The sequence below is a fragment of the Paramisgurnus dabryanus genome, chromosome 12 (genome assembly GCF_030506205.2).
Source record: "Paramisgurnus dabryanus chromosome 12, PD_genome_1.1, whole genome shotgun sequence".
In the NCBI taxonomy this organism is placed as follows: domain Eukaryota; kingdom Metazoa; phylum Chordata; class Actinopteri; order Cypriniformes; family Cobitidae; genus Paramisgurnus; species Paramisgurnus dabryanus.
In genome coordinates, this window is record NC_133348.1 from 31,979,478 (window position 1) to 32,001,685 (window position 22,208).

The 22,208-nt window shown below is 39.8% G+C and overlaps 1 protein-coding gene across 6 annotated transcripts in view; it reads right to left on the reverse strand.

The window, feature by feature from the left end:
- Positions 1-1,750: 1,750 nt before the first annotated feature.
- The window catches only part of arid1b (AT-rich interactive domain 1B), a 104,545-nt gene continuing 84,087 nt past the window's right edge, over positions 1,751-22,208 (reverse strand). For all 6 annotated transcript variants that reach the window (XM_065268772.2, XM_065268771.2, XM_065268769.1 and 3 more), the window contains 11 exons: positions 19,815-19,955; positions 18,813-19,022; positions 18,441-18,648; positions 10,871-11,009; positions 10,640-10,788; positions 6,898-7,030; positions 6,697-6,816; positions 6,523-6,601; positions 5,431-6,175; positions 5,179-5,309; positions 1,751-4,976 (listed from right to left, as the gene is read on the reverse strand). In XM_065268772.2, the coding sequence (XP_065124844.1) occupies positions 3,216-4,976; positions 5,179-5,309; positions 5,431-6,175; positions 6,523-6,601; positions 6,697-6,816; positions 6,898-7,030; positions 10,640-10,788; positions 10,871-11,009; positions 18,441-18,648; positions 18,813-19,022; positions 19,815-19,955 (3,816 nt within the window). In that variant the 3' untranslated portion in view covers positions 1,751-3,215. The remainder of the gene's footprint in view (positions 4,977-5,178; positions 5,310-5,430; positions 6,176-6,522; positions 6,602-6,696; positions 6,817-6,897; positions 7,031-10,639; positions 10,789-10,870; positions 11,010-18,440; positions 18,649-18,812; positions 19,023-19,814; positions 19,956-22,208) is intronic.

The following is a 22,208-nucleotide window of genomic DNA, read 5'->3' on the forward strand; positions in this document are numbered from 1 at the left end:
TGGTGGCTCAAAGTTATAAGTGTTCTGATATCTCACTTCTCTAAAAATTATATACATTTTTTGTACACTAATGGAAGATAAACAAATTCAATTTTTATTGAATACTTTTGTTTATAATGGGGAAATTGTACATTCATAAATGTAAATATATGAAAATAAAGCCAAGCCGGTTTTTCCAAAAGAATTTTGGATTTACTGTAAATCTTCAAGTAAAGTAAAATTAAAAAGTGGAAGAAGGTTATTTAATCTGTTAAAGACTTGACATTTTTAGAAGTTGTGAAGTTTTTATTTTAACTGAAGTTTATTTATGTATTTTTTTGGTCTTTGTTTATTAACTTCTTCCTTAAAACTGTTCGTTGAGACTGTTATTTGCCTTATTGTAATTATAACTCATTCCCCCCCAAAAAATATAAAATAAAAGTCTTTTGGTCAGCACTTTCACTGCGTAACATAAATGAATAATGTGTGATAAAAAAATTCTCACATGGAACACTATAGAAGATACCATAGTATTTACTATAGTAAACTGTAGTAATATTTCACATATAGAAGGTAGTTATAAAGTATTAAAGGCATACAAGTCTTATGCTGCGTTCCAGGCAACCTGTAACCCGTAACTCACGACTTCAAAACCACGACTCACGACTCTGAACTGGGAGTACATCGATCTAGTACGAGTTCACGGGTGGGAAGTCACGGGTTTGACTGCCGTTCCAGTGCACTTTTACCGGTAGAAGGTTGTAAAAACACGAGTTACAGGCTGCCTGGAACGCATAGGGTCGTGAGTCGTGGTTTTGAAGTCGTAACTCAAGGGTTAAAAAACCTGCCTGGAACGCAGCATTAGTCGGGGTACCTTTTAAATAGTTGGATGATCAAATAGCATGGGCTTAAAGTGATAGTTCACCCAAAAATGAAAATTCTGTCATCATTTTCTCATCCTCATGTTGTTCTTAACATGTATGAATTTCTTTTTTCTTTTTTTAATAAATGATAGTAAGCACACAGCTGCTGTAACCATTGACTTCCATAGTAGGAAAAACAAATATTATAGAAGTGTTGTGATAAACGATAAAGAAGATATTTTGATAAATGATAGTAAGCACACAGTTGATGGTACCCATTGCTTTTTAACATATATGTTTTTCCTACTATGGAAGTCAATGGATACAATCAGCTGTGTGCTTACCATCATTTCTCAAAATATCTTCTTTTATGTTCATCAGAAAAAAATTTTTAATACAGGTTTAAAACAACATGAGGATGAGAAAATGATGACAGATTTTTCATTTTTTGGTGAACAATCCCTTTAACAAATACAACAGTCCATTGACTTGAAACTTGAAATGTAGAAAACTAAAGGCTTGCCGTTGTGCTAAATTGGCATCATGTGGTTTGGAATGCATAATAAAAGCAGTTTTTCAGTGTCCTTGTAAAGCATGATTTCTTAGAAAAGAGGTCCGAAAGGCAATTTTTTTTTTACTGTGCCCCGCAGTGAATCCTAAAGTTACACAAACATCATTTCTAAGTATACCATTGATGTCTGTGCATTTATAGCTTGTGATCCGGTTAAACTAATGCAAGAGAGCTGCAACACAGTGCTGTGTACCCATCGACCTTTACGGAGTAAATAACACTGCTTTTACCTTAATGTCTGCCAGGCTTATTACACCATTACAGTTTGACTTGTAGGTTGCACCCTTGATGTAATAAAACAGACGACACTCAAGAACAACAATCGCAGTGGTCGACAAAATTTCATGTACATTTACTTTTAACATGTGGAACATGTATAAAGACTTTATACTGAATAAACAATGGTCATCAAATCATATGGAGCAAAAAGAGCTTACATAAAGAGTTGTACATATTTTTTGTTAAAATCAGTCATTTTGGGGTAACTTTCATTTTCACATTGAATTACATTTACGCCATCGGATGTTCAGTTCGCAAAAGGCCTTTAGAGGGAGCCATCGCTATTTCTGTCCAACGCACAGGAAAGTCGTACGGGACGTTCGCACGGGATGCGTTCTTGCATCGAAAAACACCGAAGCACAAAAGGGATTTATTGGTGCAATATACCGTTGCTAATATACACAATATGCAAATGCTTATCCCTCGCCGCCAAGATACATCTGATTGGCATTAAATTAAATCAGACATTAGTATTGTGCAATAAAAACACCGTTTTAAAAACTGCAAAGACATCTGGCATGTATACAAATAAAAATTCACGCAAGAATGCATCCTGTGGTAAAAGTCCCTTACGCTTAAGAAGAGCACACTCATCTGAAAAAATGACCCTTTTTATATTATTTAGCAAAATGTCAATAGCATGTAGCATTAACTACTCACTTTGTATAATACCACATCTCCTGAAGAAAAAAATAAGTGAAAAGGGGCCCATTTAATGTACAGTTCCTATATACAAATCGACCCACGGGTATAGAATAGAGAAGAGGATAACCGAAGCACTTTGAGTTCACCGTCAGTACAGTACGGCGGCACTAATATGGAAGCAAGTCGGTTTAAAACCAACACTCGCTTGACTCTCAGATACTGGTGCGGTGAAACAGTGCAACACTGATAGTCTGATCCGAACATGGCCTGTGGTGATTCACATTTCGTCGTCTCCCCTCTGAGCCAGCTAAAACTATTGCACAATGCTTTTATCAGAGCTGTATACATGTATGTTTTAAAATCAGTGTGTTTTTTTGTTTGTTATTTCTTTTATCGCAACACATTGCAAGAGAAGTTCTATCTACAACATCTCACAATTTAAATAAATCTGCATTCCCCGAACAAACAAAGTCCCACAAAAAAATAAAACTAAACATAAAACAAAACACTGCATCGAAACGAAAACATTCTTGAGAGCGAAAGCATTCTCGTAAAACTATGCCAACTTTGGTTAAAACAAACAAAAGAAAATACACAAGACGAAACGGAAATAAAAAAGAATAGAAAAAAAATGAAAAGACCAAGTATTAAATATTTGTATTAAAATCATTTAAAAATCCAAAATGAAAACCGGGAAACGGGGCAGAGGAGCTATATATATTCTCTATATATTTATTTATTTGTATGTAAAAACATTTTTGTTTCTGTTCGTTTCCTTAAATAAAAATATAACACCGACAGTTCCGTGTGATCTCTGTGGCTCGGCTCGACCGCCCGTTTTCACGATGGTGCTACAGGCCCCCGCTCCGGTGTGCGTGTCACGAACGGCCGAGCTTAAACAGTACCTCACACAAGATGGCCGCCACGGCAGAGTTCAGCACGGAGGACAGCGAGATATCGAGCAGCCGGCTCTCGTAGAGCACAAACTCGGGCCTGTTCTCCTCCACCTGGGCCATGGCCAGCAGGGCTTTGGCGGCCCGACACATCATGTTGATGCTGGGTGGCTCAGAGTGCGTGGGGTGTCCCATGTGCAAGAGAGTGTGAGAGCTCTGCTGATACTGTGCCACGGCAACGCTGTCCTCCAGGAAACTTATCAAGGCTCCCACGCTGCCCTTCTGAAGGGCGACGGCCCGGGCGGCAGTGGGGTCGCCCTGCGCCAGATTGGAGAGGACAGCTACGGCCATTTCGCGGCAAACCTGACTCTTTCGATCGCCCACGTGCCGCACCAACGAGGCGAAAAGGCGCTCCTGTCTTGTGAAAGGAGGTGTGGCCAGTAGAAGGTCTACGTTGGAGTCTTGGATGCTCAGTTTGCACAGGCACTCCAGCACCAACCTCTGCGGCGTGAGGGAGGAAAAGCCGTTCGCCGTGCAGAAGGGGTCCTGGGCCTCTGCGGAAGGGCACACCATCCAGTGGAGCAACCCGTTCAGGATCGGAAGGCAGATACTTTCTGGGTAAATAGACAGGTCGAGCTGGCCTGAAATGTTGGCTAGGGTGACCAAGGTATTCTCTCTCAAGGCACCGAGGCAATCCCACCACCACTCGTCCTTACTGCAAGCCAGACCTCGCTCTTCCTCGCGCTGGTAAGTGGGCGGCATCCTTTTTCGTTTCGGGTGCTCGTGGTGCAAGAGCACCAGCTTACCAAGAATGAGAACCAAACCTGGATGCCGAGCCATTTCGTTGTCGTTGCCCGGAACAAAGGAAAGTCCACGAATGGTATTGGATACGCAAATGCACCGCTTGGCCAGCTCATCCTGCCAGCCCTCTGCTACAGAGAGAGGTGCTTCATCCCAGCATCGGGGCTCATCTTCCAGCAAGGTGATGCCACTCGGTTTCTCTCCGTAGCGGAAAGGGAACGTTTCGGTTTCACCTTCTGACAGAGACCCTGGAGCAGAACTTAGTATGTCATCGACAGTGGCAGTCACAGTTCGCTCTGAGGGTCCAGGAACTTCACTTTTTAATTCCTCATCCCTACTGGGCTCCTCTTCAACTGTGTTTACATTTGCTTGTGCCTCGATAATCTCTTGAATTTCCAAAGGCTTGCTTTCTTCCTCATCCCTACGTCTCTCCAAATAAGTCTGGATGTGGGCAGTGGAGTCCCCTCCGCCAGCCTTCCAGTGCAGCAGGCCACTGGTAAACTCCCCAACTAGGCCTAGCAGCTCTGTGCGATCCTCCACAAGATCATCCACAGCCTCCCTCTCCTCTATCTTAATCGGAAGCTTGTCATGCTTACTGGCTTGTTTAGGTCTCGGCTCCGAAGGAGATCCGGGGTCTTTATTAACAATCTTTTCTTCTTCATCATCCTTTCCCTCTGCGGTCTCCTCCTTCTTCTCTTTTATGTCTGCTGATGCTAAACCACTGGTCTGAGGTTTCTCAGGCTCCGAGTCCAACTGCTTGTCCGGTTGTTCAGATTGACTTTTTGGGTCTTGATTCGAAGGTTGATCTTTCTTGGTGGGCTCTGAACAGGAACCAAGAAGAGTTTTCTGACCCTCGGTGCCAACTTCATATTCCTCAAGGATCCCAAAGATCTCTATCAGACACCTTCTGAAATACTCAACAATGAGCTCCAAGAAACCAGGCAACTAGAAAAACAGACAGAAATTCCATTGTTTTATGTTAAGGCTGATTTAAGAAAGGTGTCAAAAGTTTTTTTTGGGGTTAGAAAAAAAATGCTTACAGACTTGGCAAAAATCATAAAAAGTTCTCTACAAAGATTTTTGATCAAGATTGGCACCTTTACCATGGACAACACCACAGATCTGCAATTGTGCTTTTAAAACTTACCTGGGAAAGGGTAAAGGAAGACACTGTGCTATCATCATAAAGCAAGATGTTTATAGTATCTAGGGCCCATGTGCTCTCCGCAAGCAAACCAGACTTCAAAGACATCATCACACGCCAAGCCTCTGGTGTGCCTAAAAGATATGAGCCAAGAATTTTATTACAAACAGACCATTCACAGACGGTTTCTTATAAAGCTTATTCACAGCACCTCTTGTGTGAAGTATGACCACTGCAAGGGACTGGAACACTTACCAATGTCTTTAGATGTTAACCTTCGCCGAGGTTTAATCTGGGGTTGCGTAGCCTCCACAGAGTCCAGTGGGAAATTGACCTCTCGATTGATTGTTGGAAAGCCTTGACCACTCTGTGAGCCTGGCCCTGTACCCGGGCCACCCGGTTTCTGCATCTGCTTCATCATATGAGCTTTATTGGGTGACATAGAGCCGCTTACAGGCCGAGGGAACGGCGCGGGGCTCGGTACTCGAGATATGTGATTTGGCATAGCAGGAGGAGATTGGTAGGGAGATGGCGGTTGCCGGCTGTTCATGGGAGGCATGGAACTGGAAGAGGAAGAAGAGTGGGGCGGGTATGGGGACTGACGCTGAACAGGCCACTGACCGTCCTGGTTGATCCTGGCTTCCGGATCATCTGCACGGCTCATGGAGTGGTAGGGAGCCCCGTGACCTTGCCGGCCGGGGTAAGGGTAGCTCATGTCGGATCTGGCATGCCACATGTTCCCCTGGTGCCCACCGCTGGAATTGGAGGCTGGGGGTGGTCCACCACTCATCATGCTGTGCTGGGGAAGTCCCGGTCCACCGGGGTGAATGCGATCACGTCCGTACGGATAAGAGAACGGGCCTTGCATGGGCCTACGATCTGGGTAACCGTACTGGCCGTACATGTCAGGCTGCTGGCCACCGTATTGCATACCGTAGGCTTCGCTCTCATGCCGTTTAGCAGGAGGGCCGTACATCCCTTCCCCAGGCCGCTTGTAACCCTGCAAATCCAATCAAAGAGAACGTCTTATCTAGGGCTGAAAGAAATACCGAAATTATTGAAATATCCCAAGCTGTCATATCCCAATGGTCTGAAATAACTAAATGCGTATGAAATAAAAAATTGTGTAGTAAAAGTTTTAGGTCGATTCAATTTACAAATGTAAAGCATCATCGCACCGCACGTGTTTTGTCAACACCATCTATATATCGTGTATATAGTTTTATCCTCTGTCTGTTGTTTTGTGCTAAAATTTGTTTCTTATCCTATCACAGTTTTTTGAGCTGCTTTGCAACACTGCAAAATTGTCAAAAATGTTACAAAACTCTAACTGAATCGGCTACTGACCTGCTGTTGGGGATACATCCCATGTCCACTGTATGGCATGCTGTGAGGGTACTGCTGCCCATAACCGTCATGCCCATGTCTATAAAAAACACACACCCAAAAAAAGGTATTCCTCAAACGTATATTTATCAAAAATACATTCATACATGTTTATCAATGGTGATGACATTTTACCTCTGATGAGAGGGATATCTATTGCCTGAGAACATGCTGGGATCACTGTTGGAAGGCACCATGTTGTTCTGATTTCCAGAGGAAATAATCCCACCCTCTGGACCCATGACATGGTCTGGCCTGTGGATATACACATTACATGATTCATATGCTATCTTAAAATTTTTTTACTTTATTAAAGCAGTAATTCAACTGTCCTACCTTCTCTCGAAGCCAGGGTTGTAGGGATACTGGGGCCGTGGGCCCATACCCATTCCTGACGGAGGTCCACGTGTATACATATCCTGCATGCCACTGCCTGGCATCTGCCCTTGCATATAGGGCTCAGAACCACCTGGAAAGAAAAAAACACTTATCTTAAAATGCATTTTTGAAACCCATTTACCTCTGTAATGTGTGACCCTGGACCACAAAACCAATCTTGAAGTGATAGTTTGGCCAAAAATAAAAATTACTCCTCCTCAAACCATCCGAGGCACATATGTCCAATATTTTTCATACGAACTCAGATATTTTTGAAAATTTTCCAATCTTTATGACAGATGGATAGGGTCCAGCTCCTTCAAGCACGAAGAATGTGCATCCATCCTTCACAAAAATAATCTACACGGCTCCAATGTGATAAAAAAGGCCTTTTGATGGTAATCGATGCTATTTTGTAAGAGTAAAATACATATTCAAAACTAAAAATGAAAATAATTATCTTCTGGTAAACGCCGCTATCTTAGACTCCTCCGCATTCAGTGTTGTTTTGCTCCGTGCCCTGTGCCTCCGCATCCATCATATTTCATTACAAAAAGTATATACACTAGAGGTTTTCATGGGTCCACTTAGATCCGAAAAACCCAAGGTCGGGTATAATATTAGTGACCTTGAGTAATTTAAAATGAATGTGTTTTAATGTGACCCCATAAAACCCAAACTATCGAGTGCATTGAGACCTTTTCCAACCCACCCCCCTGCAAAGAGCGCTAGCATCATCGTGGTAGGTTCATTTTAGTTGAGCCAGACCTGTCAATCAATTTGAAATGCACACTGTAGTGTTTATCTTGATGTCGTTGTCAGATATCAAATGAAAATAAATGGAGCAGTGGGCCAAATTTGTTGCGGGGGCACCTTTCTGTCTGACTGGCATGTGCGTTTCTGCCGTTTACATTAGGGTCCAGTCGGGTTACAAAAAAATTGCCATTGTGTCGGGTCAAACTCGGGTCTAATTTTGCCTGTTTAAAAAAATGTATGCAGTTGGGTTCGGGTAAAAAGTGATTCGGGTAATTTTGGGTCAGGTAAAAAAAATTAAGCCCCAAAAAATTTTGGGGCCTAAGAAGACCTCAAACATACACTACGCTGATACTGTCTCCTGAATGCAGAGGTGTCTAAAATGGCGGCGTTACTGGAAGCTAATTTATTTTGTTTGTAAAGTTTTAAATATAAAGATTTCGCATCGATTACGGAAGGTTTTTATTTATCCCCCTGGAGCCATGTGGATTACTTTTGCGAAGGATGGAAGCACATGGAAGCAGACCCCATATTCATCCATTATAAAAATTGAAAGAGCTAGGACATTTTGTGTTTGCAGTGGCGGTCAGTTACTTTTCTCAAGGGCGCACAATGCAAAGCTTGTATTTAGCCCGTCATGTGTGTGGCTCGTCATGCCAAAATATGTGTTCGGTGCAGACGATTCCAAGGGGTTTATAATAAAAGAGACAGTCACATTTGCATTCTCATGTGTAAAGAGTTTAGTGTTAAGTGAGTGTCTTGCGAGTATTTTGTAAATGCAACTCTTTTATCATAAACCCTTTCGACGTGTGTGAGGCAGGCACGTATTTTGACAAGAAACATGATGCACATGGTTTCACAAACGCATATTTTAAGACCGCACACCTCGGAAGAGAAGCCATCGGCCGCCACTATGTGTTTGAATGAAAAGGTATGGACATATGTAACTCTGATGGCTTGAGGGGGAGGAAATCATGGGGTAAATTTCATTTATGGCCAAACTATCGCTTTAAAGGGACAGTAAGTAGTATTTACCCCATCTAGTGGTGAAATTGTATTTTGCATTCAAATGAACAGTGCTCTCTAGCGCCTCGCTTTTCCAAATGCGTGTTGCAACTACAGTAGCCATTATGTACTCACTGATCTCCTCGTTCGTTTCAGCTGGTTCACGTGTTCTGAATGAAAACGCATTGTGGGAACGCGATGGTAGGCTAGTGCTTTTTGTCCCTCTCTGATATTATAGTATATCAATACGGCAGAGTGGAAGCCCCTTGGACTTACCCATTCAATGTAAGTAAAGAGAAGAAATTCTAAGCTTACAAGAAAAGTCAGATCATAGAGACAGAGCGCAGCGCGTCATAACCTGAAAACCACGCCCACCGGGGGGAAAACAATCCAACCGTCTCCATTGACTTTGTATTGCGAGAGGCTGCCTCCTTGTCATTTCTGGCTTATAACAAAAAACAGAATAATGCCTAAAAACTGCTGTGTGACAGTATGTACAGCTAACAAGCCAAAGATCCCAGAAATAAGTTTTTATAAGATGTCGACCTCAAAAAACAAGCGTTTAAAGACACAAAAGTGGAAAACAGGCAACTTTTCATAGTACTCCTATTAGTAGAACTGCGTCCACTAGGGGGAAACGTAGTCGGCGATCCACTTTTTTCTCCTTAAAGGTTGGGTTTTACTGCTCGACAGCTTATAAAAACTTATTTCTGGGTTCTTTGGCTTGTTAGCTGTACATATTGTCACACAGCAGCTTTTAGGCATTATTCTGTTTTTTGTTATAAGCCAGAAATGACAAGGAGGCAGCCTCTCGCAATACAAAGTCAATGGAGACGGTTGGATTGTTTTCCCCCCCGGTGGGCGTGTTTTTCAAATTTGCATAACTGCGCTCTGTCTCTATTGGCAGAGGTCATTTGAGACCAATGATGACATATTTATGAAAAAGACATTGATTTTGATTAATAAAACACTTAAAACTCTACTTAAGTAGCATGAGTGTGTTTGTAGCAAAAGCCAACAATACGTTGTATGATGATCGTTTATGCCTAAAATCATTAGGATATTAAGTAAAGATCATCTTCAATGAAAATATCTTGCAAATTTTCTACTGCAAATATATACAAACTTAAGTAAATGCAGTTGTTAATGACTTCATTTGTACAACTTTTAAGGCGATTTTCTAAATATTTTGATTCTTTGCACCCTCAGATTCCAGATATTCAGATAGTTGTATCTCGTCCTATCTTATCAAACCATACAACAATGGAAAGATTAATTATTCAGCATTCATGTGATGTATACATCTCAATTTGCAAAAATTGACCCTTATGACTGGTTTTGTGGTTCATGGTCACACATAAAAATAAATTAATGGGTCTGACTAGATGTTGAAAACATCCAGATCAGGACCAGATTGAAGCCAGACCTGTAAGAAAGTTGAGTGTGGAGAGGATATTTTGTTTTAATATTTTAAAATGGTTTGTTTTACATTTAAGCATCTATGTCCTGGGAAACCAAAACTGTGACTAAAACAATTCTCAAACATGTCTCCATGTATTCCAATATTATTGCTTTTATTATCTTTTCTAAAATGTAATTTAAAGTTTATTAATTTATTAACATTAACTGCATAATTGACATGATTTTACACAGTATAAGTAACACATTGTTTTATTTGTTATAAGATATAAAACAGAGACAAACCAGAGTAAATAAATTGGCATTTATTATTTGAAGTAAATAAGTTGCATTTTGATTTCATGTTCACTATAACCAGCAGACACTAGAGGGCATCAGCGTCCAAGCAATTGGGTTCCTCAAACCAAAGTTGCATTAGGAGGCTGCTGTGATCAGATCTTAACCCATTTGTGCCGGGGCGCGCAGCATCAGACGCAAATTTAAACCAGCCATTACCACCAACAACCATCTAACACCAACACACCTTTTCTGACTGCTCCATAAGGCTCCTTACTGGGGTCAAACTGCATTCTAGTGCTGGCATCTCCACTGCCTCCATGCATGGTGCTTCTCTTCTGATAGGCTGGATCACTGCTTTCAGAGAAAGGGTCTTGTACGCTCACTCCACTGTTTCTGGAGTAAAAAGCCAATCAGTACACAATGCACACAGCGGAGTAGCACACTAAACATAACACGTTGTACATCGACAGCACACCTGGCACTCGGCTGAGGAGCGGCTTGTCCGTGCGGTGTGGTTGCTGGTGTCGGAGGCTTCAAGTCCCCTGGCATCTCTGTCATAGTGCTGCTGCCGGTTGACTGAGGAGTTTGAGGGCCCTGTAAAGAGCCTGAGTTTGCTGTTAAACACATAAAGGAGGTTTGTTAGACTAAAGAAGAAACATTTGACACTGGCATCAATAACTTAAGGATGGTTTTGTTTCAATTAGGAATGCATTTATATATTGGGCTATAGACGTTTCAGCGGACGCACGTGCGGTTACGCGTCTGGAAGGAACTTAACTTCCGGCCTCTGTCTGGCTAGTATTGCCTCATCGAAAATAACAAATGTTTTGGTTTTCTAGAGACGAGGGGAGACGGCGATCATGGATTACCGCTATGTAAAGCAGGAGTGGGGAACCCTGGGTCCTGGAGGGCCACTGTCCTGCAGAGTTTAGTTCCAACCCTAATCAAACACACCTGAATTTCATTTCCAAGTAATCCTGAAGACTTGAATTAGATTTTTCAGGTGTGTTTAATTAGGGTTGGAACTAAACTCTGCAGGACAGTGGCCCTCCAGGACCTGGGTTCCCCACCCCTGATGTAAAGGGAGGTTTGGCAGCAAATCTGTAGTTAACTTTGTATACATTATATAGTACACATTAACACAGTAACATTAGCCAAATGTGTTTTTTGATACGCATTATCTATTGTTTGAACTAAGGCAGTGGTGTAGTCTACGTGATACGCAGGTATACGCCGTATACCCACTAGAAATGGTCAAGGATTTCCGTATACCCACTAAAAATAGCGCAAGGATGCGTAACAGCATGGTTTTGTGACATATTTTTAAACTTTTAGTCATAATATAGATGTGAAGCACTGATCATTAGCATGCTACACTTGCCACTTTAGCGGGTTGAAATACATATTAGGCTATATACTTCCTGCCGAACTGCGCGATCCGATCGGCGTATGAATTTCTATGAAATCAAATTACTATAGTGACGCGAAAGTGACTGGGGAGCAGAGTGGTGTGACGCCACAGGGAAGTGACAGCAAAGCACCGCGAGAGCGACTCCAGTTATCACATGGAGAAATCTGCTTTGAATCGCTCTCGCGGTACTTTGACATCACCAAGAGGTCTGCTTAGCGCCAAATGAAGTCGAACCTGCAGTGTAGCTGCTCACGCGACACTGAGAAGTGAACGAGTGAAGCAGTGCTGCTGCTGCAACATAAAATCCATAGAGTTTACAACGCACATGTGAGTACAACATTTAAATCATCAGTCCAGTTTATTACTTTATCTGGAGGTAAGGCTCCAAATGCAATAAAATAAGCTCGTGATAATATCCTGATGGTTTTTAGCTGCCTTCAGTTCCTCTGCATGTTTGCTTGTGCTTCACAGTGTTAAACTTTCCTTCTCTGTTTTCATTTATATATCTACGTTCAAGATTTATATGATCTTAAACTTCTGTGAGGAAATTCATGTCTGCGTTGATGTTCAGTTTAGACTTGCAAATTTTAGGCTACAGGATGGTCTTGTAATAATGATTAAGTATAAGCCTATTTTCATTTTTAGACAATGCTTATATTATATGCAAAAAAAATAAGCTTTAATATCAATGACTATGCAAATTATAGTTAATTCATGGTCATCTTAAATGTGTATTAATTAAAAACATATAGTTGTCAGATAATATCTATTGAAAGAGTGAATATTTTTTTCTCCTTCAATACATGTGTTTGCCACGGATTGAAGATTGTAAACAGTTTATTTAATTTTAATTAACAGTTAAGTAACTTTTGTTCCTGAGTTAGATGTTGATTAACACTAAACCAGTCTAAAAATCAGTCCAGTTTCCCCAGCTGTAAACCCATTGGCTCTAAAGTCTTTTTTTCTTATAATAAACTGGCATGTTGATAACACATTCAGTTTATGTGTTTATGAGTACACTTTCAGAATGCTCTTAGTTACATGAAGATCCATACTGTATGCATCTGTGAGTGTGGTGGTGCTTATGAGGTGTCGCGCTAGGACGAGTAAGCATAAGGGTGATAGGGAAAAATCACAGTATACTCACTACAAAAATCTAGACTACACCACTGAACTAAGGTAATCTACTTTTTGCTTGTTATCATTAGTAAACTACTCTAAAAGGACACTTAAAGTTGTTGTTGAATCTTTGTGCAGTTTACCAGAAGTTATGTTTGATCCATGAAAGCCATTTGTTGTTACTAATGAAAACGTCTATAATCCGTGTCGGTAGATGAAAGAATTTTTTCCCCTTTAGACAATCAAAATGGATGAAAATGCACCAAACCTTATGCTGTGTGATTTTTTTTAATTGGGTGACAATGATTTGCACTAGGATTTCATAACTAGTGTTTGGCTAATTACTTAAAGGGGGGGGGGGTCAATGGTATTTCAAGCATTCTGACTTATTAACACAGTTGTAGAGTTGTTTCCCGGAAAGTTTTTTTTTCGATTACAGGTCCAACTGACATTTTCAGGGGAAAACCCCGCCCACCCGTCAATCAGCGGGAGACGTTAGAACTTGCAAACATCTTATCACGCGACACAGCTTTGTTTAATTTCAAAACTCAACAATGGCACGAAAGATGAAGTGTGTTTCTGGATGTAAGGAGAAGAAATCCAGCCTTGTGAAAACAATGGATATAGTTTATTATCCGGGGTAGCAGCGGAGTTTTGCGTGTGTGTCATATTATATAAATGACATGAACATGTAGTAAATCATAAGTTATAAAGTTGTAAAGTGTTGCATGACTCGTACTCGCTCCACCCGCGGTAGTAACTCCTCCTTCTTCATTTTTTCGTACGTTATCGGAAAGATTCGGTAAAGCTAATCTTTCTTTTATAAATCTGATTAAACTAAAAACTCTTCGGTGATATAAAGGATGTCATACTACTCTATAGGTACTCCAGATTAACATCAGAAATGCAGAAACAGTGTGTGTTACGTGAGCTTTAAAACATTTAATATATTTTACTCATTACTTGTTACTCTTTCAAAAATAATATTATTACTTTACTTATTACTCCCAGCCAACAGTAATTAGTTACACTATATCAACATAACATGAACGAAAGAGCGCCAACTTTCTGCTTTGGTGACTAGTCCTTACTGCCCAACACGGTTCATAATATAATGATTATGGAATAAAATGCAACATTATTGGTATCAATCAGTATCTGTAGATGTCATTCCAAGTCAGGGGTTTTCAAACATTTTGAACCCACTATACCTAAATTATTTACTTGAAGTACCCCCTGAGAGTTTAAGTTAACATTTCAATAATTTAATAGCACATTTGCATTTAACTTTTATTTATTTTCATCCATTTAAAGTTTTTCTATTAGTAGTATTTTACAAAGTTACTGTTATTATTACCGTCATTTGGTCATTTTTACAGTGTTGTGCAATTAAGTAAATGTCACTTAATTATTTTTATTTTAGAAGTTACATTTATTTGAATTGTTTACGTTATAGTCGGGGGTTTTTTTAAATATTGAAGCTTTGTAGATTGTATTTGTTATTTTCAATCAATTATTCCTTACCTTTATGACATTTTATTAACACATATTTAAGTAGTTCATATCAGTTCTTATTCTGTGTAAAAGCTTTAAAAAAATCAAAATATTATTCAGGATTGTGGGTTTTTAAGTTACAACATGTGCAATTTAAGTTCTTTTGACTTGAATGTTTTAGTTTAATGGATTTTAAATGCTTAAGTGAAATGAACTCAGATTTTTGACTTGAATGCTCTAAAGTTTTTGATTAAAATTTACTTTATTATTTTAGGACAGTGACTATTAAACAGTTAAATAATACAAAAATATATAATACGACTTACTATTCCCACACAGTTCATTTTGTACATGAATTAATTGTGTATTTATAATCATTTTACTTAGGAAAATCTACTTTTCAATAAATGTTAATTTTAGAAATTAATTAATCTAATTATATTAGTTAATCTAATATATTTTACTACACCAAAAAATTTGTTTTTTTTAGTGTGACATGCAGATTAAACAAATGTATCTTTTGTTAGTAAGTGTTTTATTTTGGGTACAATTTAATTGTTAGCAATTAATTTAATGTTTTACATCAACCCCTGCAATTCCCTTGTCTCGACACAAAAAAAAATGCATGGGGGCATCCCTAGTTGCAATGTTGAATAAAACATCCTTTGGAAAATTAAATTCGTTGATGCACTGCAATGGTTTGCGGTTGCATTAATTTCCTGAATCAAAGAGTTTTAATTGTGCATAACCAATTTTAAATATACAAAGTAGAGATTTCCAAATATTTAAATTTAAATCCCATTTTGCTTTATGCAAGACATTTCTTTTCTCTGACAAGTTGAAGCTACAAAATGCATTAATCAGTTCCCCCGAGCTCCAGGAAAAGAAATCTCACAATTCCCAGAGTGCATTTCCATAATCCAATAACATTTGAATACACTAGTTATTAATTTCAATAGAAATTCAATGGCATAAAAGGACACCACCCTAATAACTTCTGAAATTTCCACGGCTCAGTTGATGCAAAGTAATAAAACCAATTTGCATTTCTCTCTGCAGCTCAGAGCGGTAAAAGACTTCAAAAGATGTCAGAGCGCCGAGAAGAAAGCCAACTGGGTTGAAGGGAATGAAAGACGGACTGCTTTACGAGTCCTTGATCTGTTGCCAGCCACAAAACCTTCTTACTGCACTGAAAATAAACAATACATGCCGTTATGCTGTAATGCTTTCAGTCATGTGACCGCAAGTGACCTTACACATATATTTACACAGAGAGAGAGAGAGAGAGGAAGTGCTGTCTCACTGGTCTGGAGCGAGCGAGCGAGGGGTCAGACTGAGGTCACTTTTGTTTTTATCCCACACTCCTCCCCCATTAATCTTCTCTGAGGGAATCCCCCCTGCTGTTTGACAGCTCTCTCTCACTTCCTGTGACATCATCAGCCATTAGCCTAAGGGAGGGGAGATCCTTCAGCTGGCTGCTTGACAGCTCTCGCTTGCCCCACATCCCCCGTCTTTTTTTTCTCTCTCTTGGTTTGATTCAGTCACCTGTCAGATATTTATAGCTCCGTCTACAGCTGCTTTGAATTCATTATAAGGCAGGCAGACCACAGCGACATGTGGGTGATGCAGACAAATCATGGGAAGCAAAGAAAATGATATTATTCTCCAGAGGCATCTTTGACAGATAGTCCAGAGCATCACCACAAATCACTGCGACTCATCCCGCGAGTAAGGGAGGAAAAAAATACAGAGAAACATTTTTCGAAGGAAATGCGAGTGATGCCCATGTAAAAGTAAATCTAGGATGTTGGTGTGTGGTTGCTAGGGCGTTTCTAAGGAGGATTCTTGCTGGCCCAAATACAGATCAATGTAACTTTGATGCTCCAAATCTCATTCGATTACGAGACTTTAGACAGGATTTCACAGATGGTCTTAAAAAATACAGCACATATTAACAAAGTAACAGTGATTAGATGTTACCTTCTTTTAAACCCTTAAACTTACGTATGTGTTCCTAAGGCCAAAAGACACCTTCCCTAAAAACTGCTCTAAAAATATTAAACATCTATATTTTTTTCCCACTCTAAAGAAGTCTTTTAAAACAACTTTCGCTTGAAACATACATATCAGGGTTTCCCACAGCACTTTTCAGTTCGGGCGGCCCGCCTAAGCTGGGAAACCCTACCGCCTTAACTAGGTCATAAAAAAAAATCGCTGCTAAAAAGGCCATCGAGTGCATCTCGGGGAATAGTGCGGACGCTCTTCACACCGCGAGCGAACGTGCACGTGCGCCACACAGCCGAAATGAGATAAAGACGTGGTCAGAACCGTCACTGTCTGGATGATAACTAGTTGATAAAACACTTTAAGAACTGTAAGGACTGTAAGTGGACTTATGTTTTGGGTTTATTTAAGCCTGTTATTGTATTAGTCTTTAGTCCTTGCAAATTTAAATTAAGTTAGCTGGTGATTTTGTTGTTTGTGCAACCTGCTAGTTAGGTTTCACGTGCCTGATAAGATATAATTGTTGAGCGCTCTTGCTCACTTTATTCATGTGCATTATTTACATGCTACAGTAGTTACACTCCTTTAAGATAATGTAATTAATAGTGGGAAATAATCAGTTTTTACAATTTTTGTGCTATCTATCATCGTTCACCAGACGTTCTACAACATCTGCTTTAGTTTGTGTTTATTAACCCTTTAGTTTCACTTTATCACGCAAATATTCCTGTTAAAGGTAAAAACATTTAATTTATTAATAATCTAGTATGTGTTCATTTTCTGTCATAGTTTCTTCAAAATTAAGTTTTATTTGAGTGTTTTAAATAAAAATATTTTAATTTTCATCATAACGCGTGCACACCTTTGATTGTCACGCCCCCTTGCCCTGGCCAACCCTACCACCTTAACTAACACATTTTCTGCGGGAAACCCTGCATATCAAATATCAATTAAATTTGTGGAAATTTTAACTCTTTATATGCCAGTTTGTTACATTATCCATGTTTTTTTAACAGAATAAAGATCAAATCAAAAACATTGATACAACAATCAAAACTTGAAGGCCAGTAGTCCAAAATGATATCTTGACATAAAGGTATGCATTAGTTTATGTTTAGATAAATGGGTAGTCAAAATGGTAATGGTTTTCAATGGGACTTTTTTGGCCCTAGGATCACATGTGTCGGTTTTTGTGTAGATTAGCCATTTTAAGCTAATTTAAAAAACTGAAACCAAAATTCAAAAATGTATTAAAAATTATTAATCTCTGGCAATTTTGGGCAATATTCAATCATCACAGTCAAGATGGTTTAAAAATAAAAATGGCACAAAAGTGCCAAGTTTGTGTAAAGTCATTTTAGAGAAATGTTTCTAAACACATTATAAATGTTAGATATGTATGGCTTAAACATGTTGCAAAGATTGTGAACTATTTAGGACTGAATTAAACAGTATTTCTGTGTTAAGGATTTTTGGGCGGGGCTAAAACGGAGGCTCGATGATGCACTGGAGCCACCGAGCAAGGCCCCGCCCCTAACACAATTGCGAACATCTATTTAGTTTGTAGTGGTATTTTAAAAGTTGAGAGGGACCCGTCAGCTTCCCCGGGAGTAGGGAGTGTTTGAATTATGTCCAAGATTATGGCGGGTCCTCTAGCTAGGTCTCAACCCAGCTGCCTAGGATTAGTTTATTGCGGAAAATTCACATAGTATTTTAATTTGAATAAAAACCAGGGGACCCCCTAATTTATATGTTTGTGCTTTATAGGGGGTCCGGGACCACCCAAGCCCCCCTCAATTTAAACACTGCGAGTAGGTGTGGTTTCAGCACAGACAGCGGACACGCCCCCAGCGGTTGATAGCAGAGAATCCTGTCTGTTTTTCCCAGATAACTTATTTTATTTACTCGCTTTTTTTATCATTCAAATTTGTCTGGGTGGTTAACATCACATTTGATGTGACAAACTCAGAATACATTTAATATCAAACTTTATTAGAAATTTGTTCAAGATCCTTACCAGGTGAGGGCGGCTGGATCTTGGCCTGTTGCTTCTTGCCATCTCCTGTGTTGAAGACGTCGGGCGGAGGCTCTTCTCCACGCTCCACCTTACATTCATAAGCAAACAGGTATTGGATGTACTGCTTCTTCAGAGAACTGGCCGAATTGCTGGATGTCCCCACGTTCAACAGGGTGGAGAGCTCTTTCCATTTTTTGTTCTTGTTTACCTGTTCAAGAGGTCAAACGGTTCATAAATGACCTTTTCTTTGTCCTCACTTCTATACGGTTCAAATCTAAGGATTTGTGGAAGGACTTCAGTTGAATCACTAACAAAGTTTCAATTAGCCTTTAACATGACCCTCACACGCATTTTAAATAAATCTTTACTTACCATTGCCAGGCCTCCGATCTCTCTAACACAGAAGTACAGTCGGCACAGATCCAATGGCTTCTTGCTCACCGAGGGCAGATTGGGCACAGGCGTGCCCCTCTCGTCCATGAAGGAAAGGTAGCGGTCCACCCAAGTCTTCCTCTCAGGTTCACAACCCATGTCATACAGTCGTGTTATCTTCTCATTCGTCACGTTTCCCAAGCTGAGTTTCTGAGGCACACGAGTAAATGAGATAAAAGAGGGACATAACTCACCAGGTATTCAACTACTTTTTTTACTCCGCCCTAATATTGCTGTGAACACTTATGGGCAGTTTCCCGGACAGGTTTCAGATTAATCCAGGACTCGGCCTTTGATATGTAAGGAAATTCAAGTAGTTTTACAAACAAACTTTACAAAAAATGGCTCTGATATATGTTAAGATATGTCAGTGCAATGTGTTTTTAAATTAAAGCAGCCCAAACATGCATTTAATCTGGGACTAGGATAAGACCTGTTCGGGAAACCAGCCCTTAATGTGGAAAAAATTGTCTTTAACAAAAGCAATATGAAGCCCCTTTCACATGACTGACGTCAGGGCTCCAATGCGCCCCCTCAAACATTTTGTGCAGATTTTGATGCCAGCACAGGCGATTTTGATAATAAACTGCTTTCTTTAAAAGGGCAAACAAAACAGGGGTCAAAGCAGAAATGGCCCAATTAGAAATTGGAATGTGAAGATTAGGGGATTCAAATTAAGTGCAAATTAAATTAAGCTTTTCTAGAACGTGAGCTTTTTGTACATCATGTTGTTGTTTTTTGTGAAAACTTTGCCAGATTCAAAAACGAAAAGAAAATTGTGAAACTGTGAAAAACAGTCTTGGCTTAGCTCCTCAAAAGTCAAAAAGAAAAAGTCTCAGTATCATCCGAGGTCAAAACTGTCCACAGCTTCACACCAGTAGAAGTAAATAAACCCAGAAGAAGAAAGAAAGAGAAGACAGTAGATGTGGATAAGGCACTTACAGGACTGCTGGGGTTCTTTGGCCAGGCAGGGCTACTAATGCTATCACTGTCATCCCCCTGATATGAGGACAGACTAGCTGGGCTTGGGGACAGAGGGGACGGGGTGGGAGGCTGAGACACACACTGAGAACCATAACTGTCCTGTTACGAAAAACACAAAGGGATAAAATTAAAACTCACAGTTCGCGGGGTAATTTTTTGGCATTCATTGGGGACAAAGAGTAATGGCATAGTGGTGAGACGCTGAACTAAAATTGTGAATGATATTGCTCCATATTTATACATTGTTCTTTTATTTATGTATTTGGTTTATTTTACATAGCAATCTAATGGTGCATTCACACAAGACCCAAATAAAGCATTAAACGTGAGTGATTTACATGTCAAGTCAATGCAAAGGCTTGACACACCTCAGGCGGCGCAAATTGAGCATTTCAGGCATTTGACATAAGAAACGTGTGATTCGCGAGAATCGTGCAAGTTGAAAAATCTGAACTTTGGCGGATATTCGCTCCGTGTTAACCAATGAGGAGCTTGCTCTTGTAGTGACGTGATAATGACGTAGTGAGGTGAAGCAGAAATACAAAAAAAAAACAATGGAGGACAAAATAAGTGTCACTGTATGTGGACACCCGGAACTGTACAACACATCTTCGTACTTTTATAGAGCCAGGAATAAAAAAGATCTTGCTTTAAAGAAAGTGGGTGAAGAGGTTGGACAAACTGGTAAGTTGTAATAAAATGCTCTTTACCCAATTTGAGCTATATATATACATATTGAGACTACAAGCTAGCAATTTGAGCGTATTCCTATTTGAGTTTTATGCGCGAATGATGCATATTTCATGCGCGAATTACACATTTTTCACTATATACTGGTATGTTAGGATATGTCAGTGCAAGGTGTTTTTAAATTAAACCAGCTCAAACATGCATTTTAATCTGGGACTAAGATAAGACCTGTCTGGGAAACCGCCCCTTAATGTTAAAATGTAAAAATTGTGTTAAACCAAAGCAATCTCAAACCCCTTTCACATGACTAATTCCAATGTGCCTCTCAAACTTTTTGTGCAGATTTTGACGTCAACACAGGCCAATTTTTCTGATCATAAACAGCTGCTTCTCAAAAGGGCAATTCACATATTTACGCGTGAATGACACAAATTTCACGTGTGAATGACACAAATTTCACACGCAAATGACGCAAATTTCACGAGCAAATTACGCAAATTTCACGTGGCAAATTTCACACGCGAATGACGCACATTTCACACGGCAAATTTGACACACGAATAACGCACATTTCACACAGCAAATTTCACACGCAAATGACGCACACTGCACGCGCGAACGACGCACATTTCACGCGCGAACGACGCACATTTCACGCGCGAACGACGCACATTTCACGCGCGAACGACGCACATTTCACGCGCGAACGACGCACATTTCACACGTCAAATTTCACACGTGAATGACACAAATTTCACAAGGCAAATTTCACGAGCAAATTATGCAAATGTCACGTGGCAAATTTCACGTGCGAATGAAGCACATTTCACACGGCAAATTTCACACGGCAAATTTCACACACGAATGACACATTTCACACAACAAATTTCACGCACGAACGACGCACATTTCACGCGACAAATTTCATGTGTGAATGCCACACATTTTACACGCAAATGACGTGCATTTCACGCGCAAATGACACGCAGACACGCATTCAAGCACAAATGACACGCATTTCACGCACAAATGACACGCATTTCACGCGCAAATGTTCAAGCGTCCAACTACGAGCAAATAGCCCCATTTATTCACTTAATTCGCATCTGGTGTGAACGCACAGTCTGTGTGACTACAGCATCACTGACACATTATGAGTGTAAGGGGATTGTTAAAAATTCGAAAATATTTGTGTTTATACCACGGCTCTGTTGAATGCTGTATTCTGATTGGATGAGAAATGTTCCGTGGGTATGCATTAATTTCTGAAAACATTGTTATCCGACAACAAACAAGACAATTGAGAATTATTTGAGGTGACAACGCTACCTCCAAAGCTTTATTTTCAAAAAGAAAATCAAACAAAACATCATGTGAATCTGAGATGAAGCAAAGAACAGAGATGATGAGAGAGGTGATATATGTCAACCAATCAAAAGAAAGCTCAACTTAATGACAAAATGAAATTCTGATGAAAGTAACAGCAATGATGGAGAAGAAGATATACAAAAGTATAAGCTGAGAAAAGGTCTTAAGGCGTTACATGGGCGTTCATTAGAATACATAAAAGAATCTTCCTTCACTTATTACACATACATGGAAGATCAATCAAGAGTAACACCAAACTATTCAAGGTGAAAGAATATAAAAAAATTATCAAAT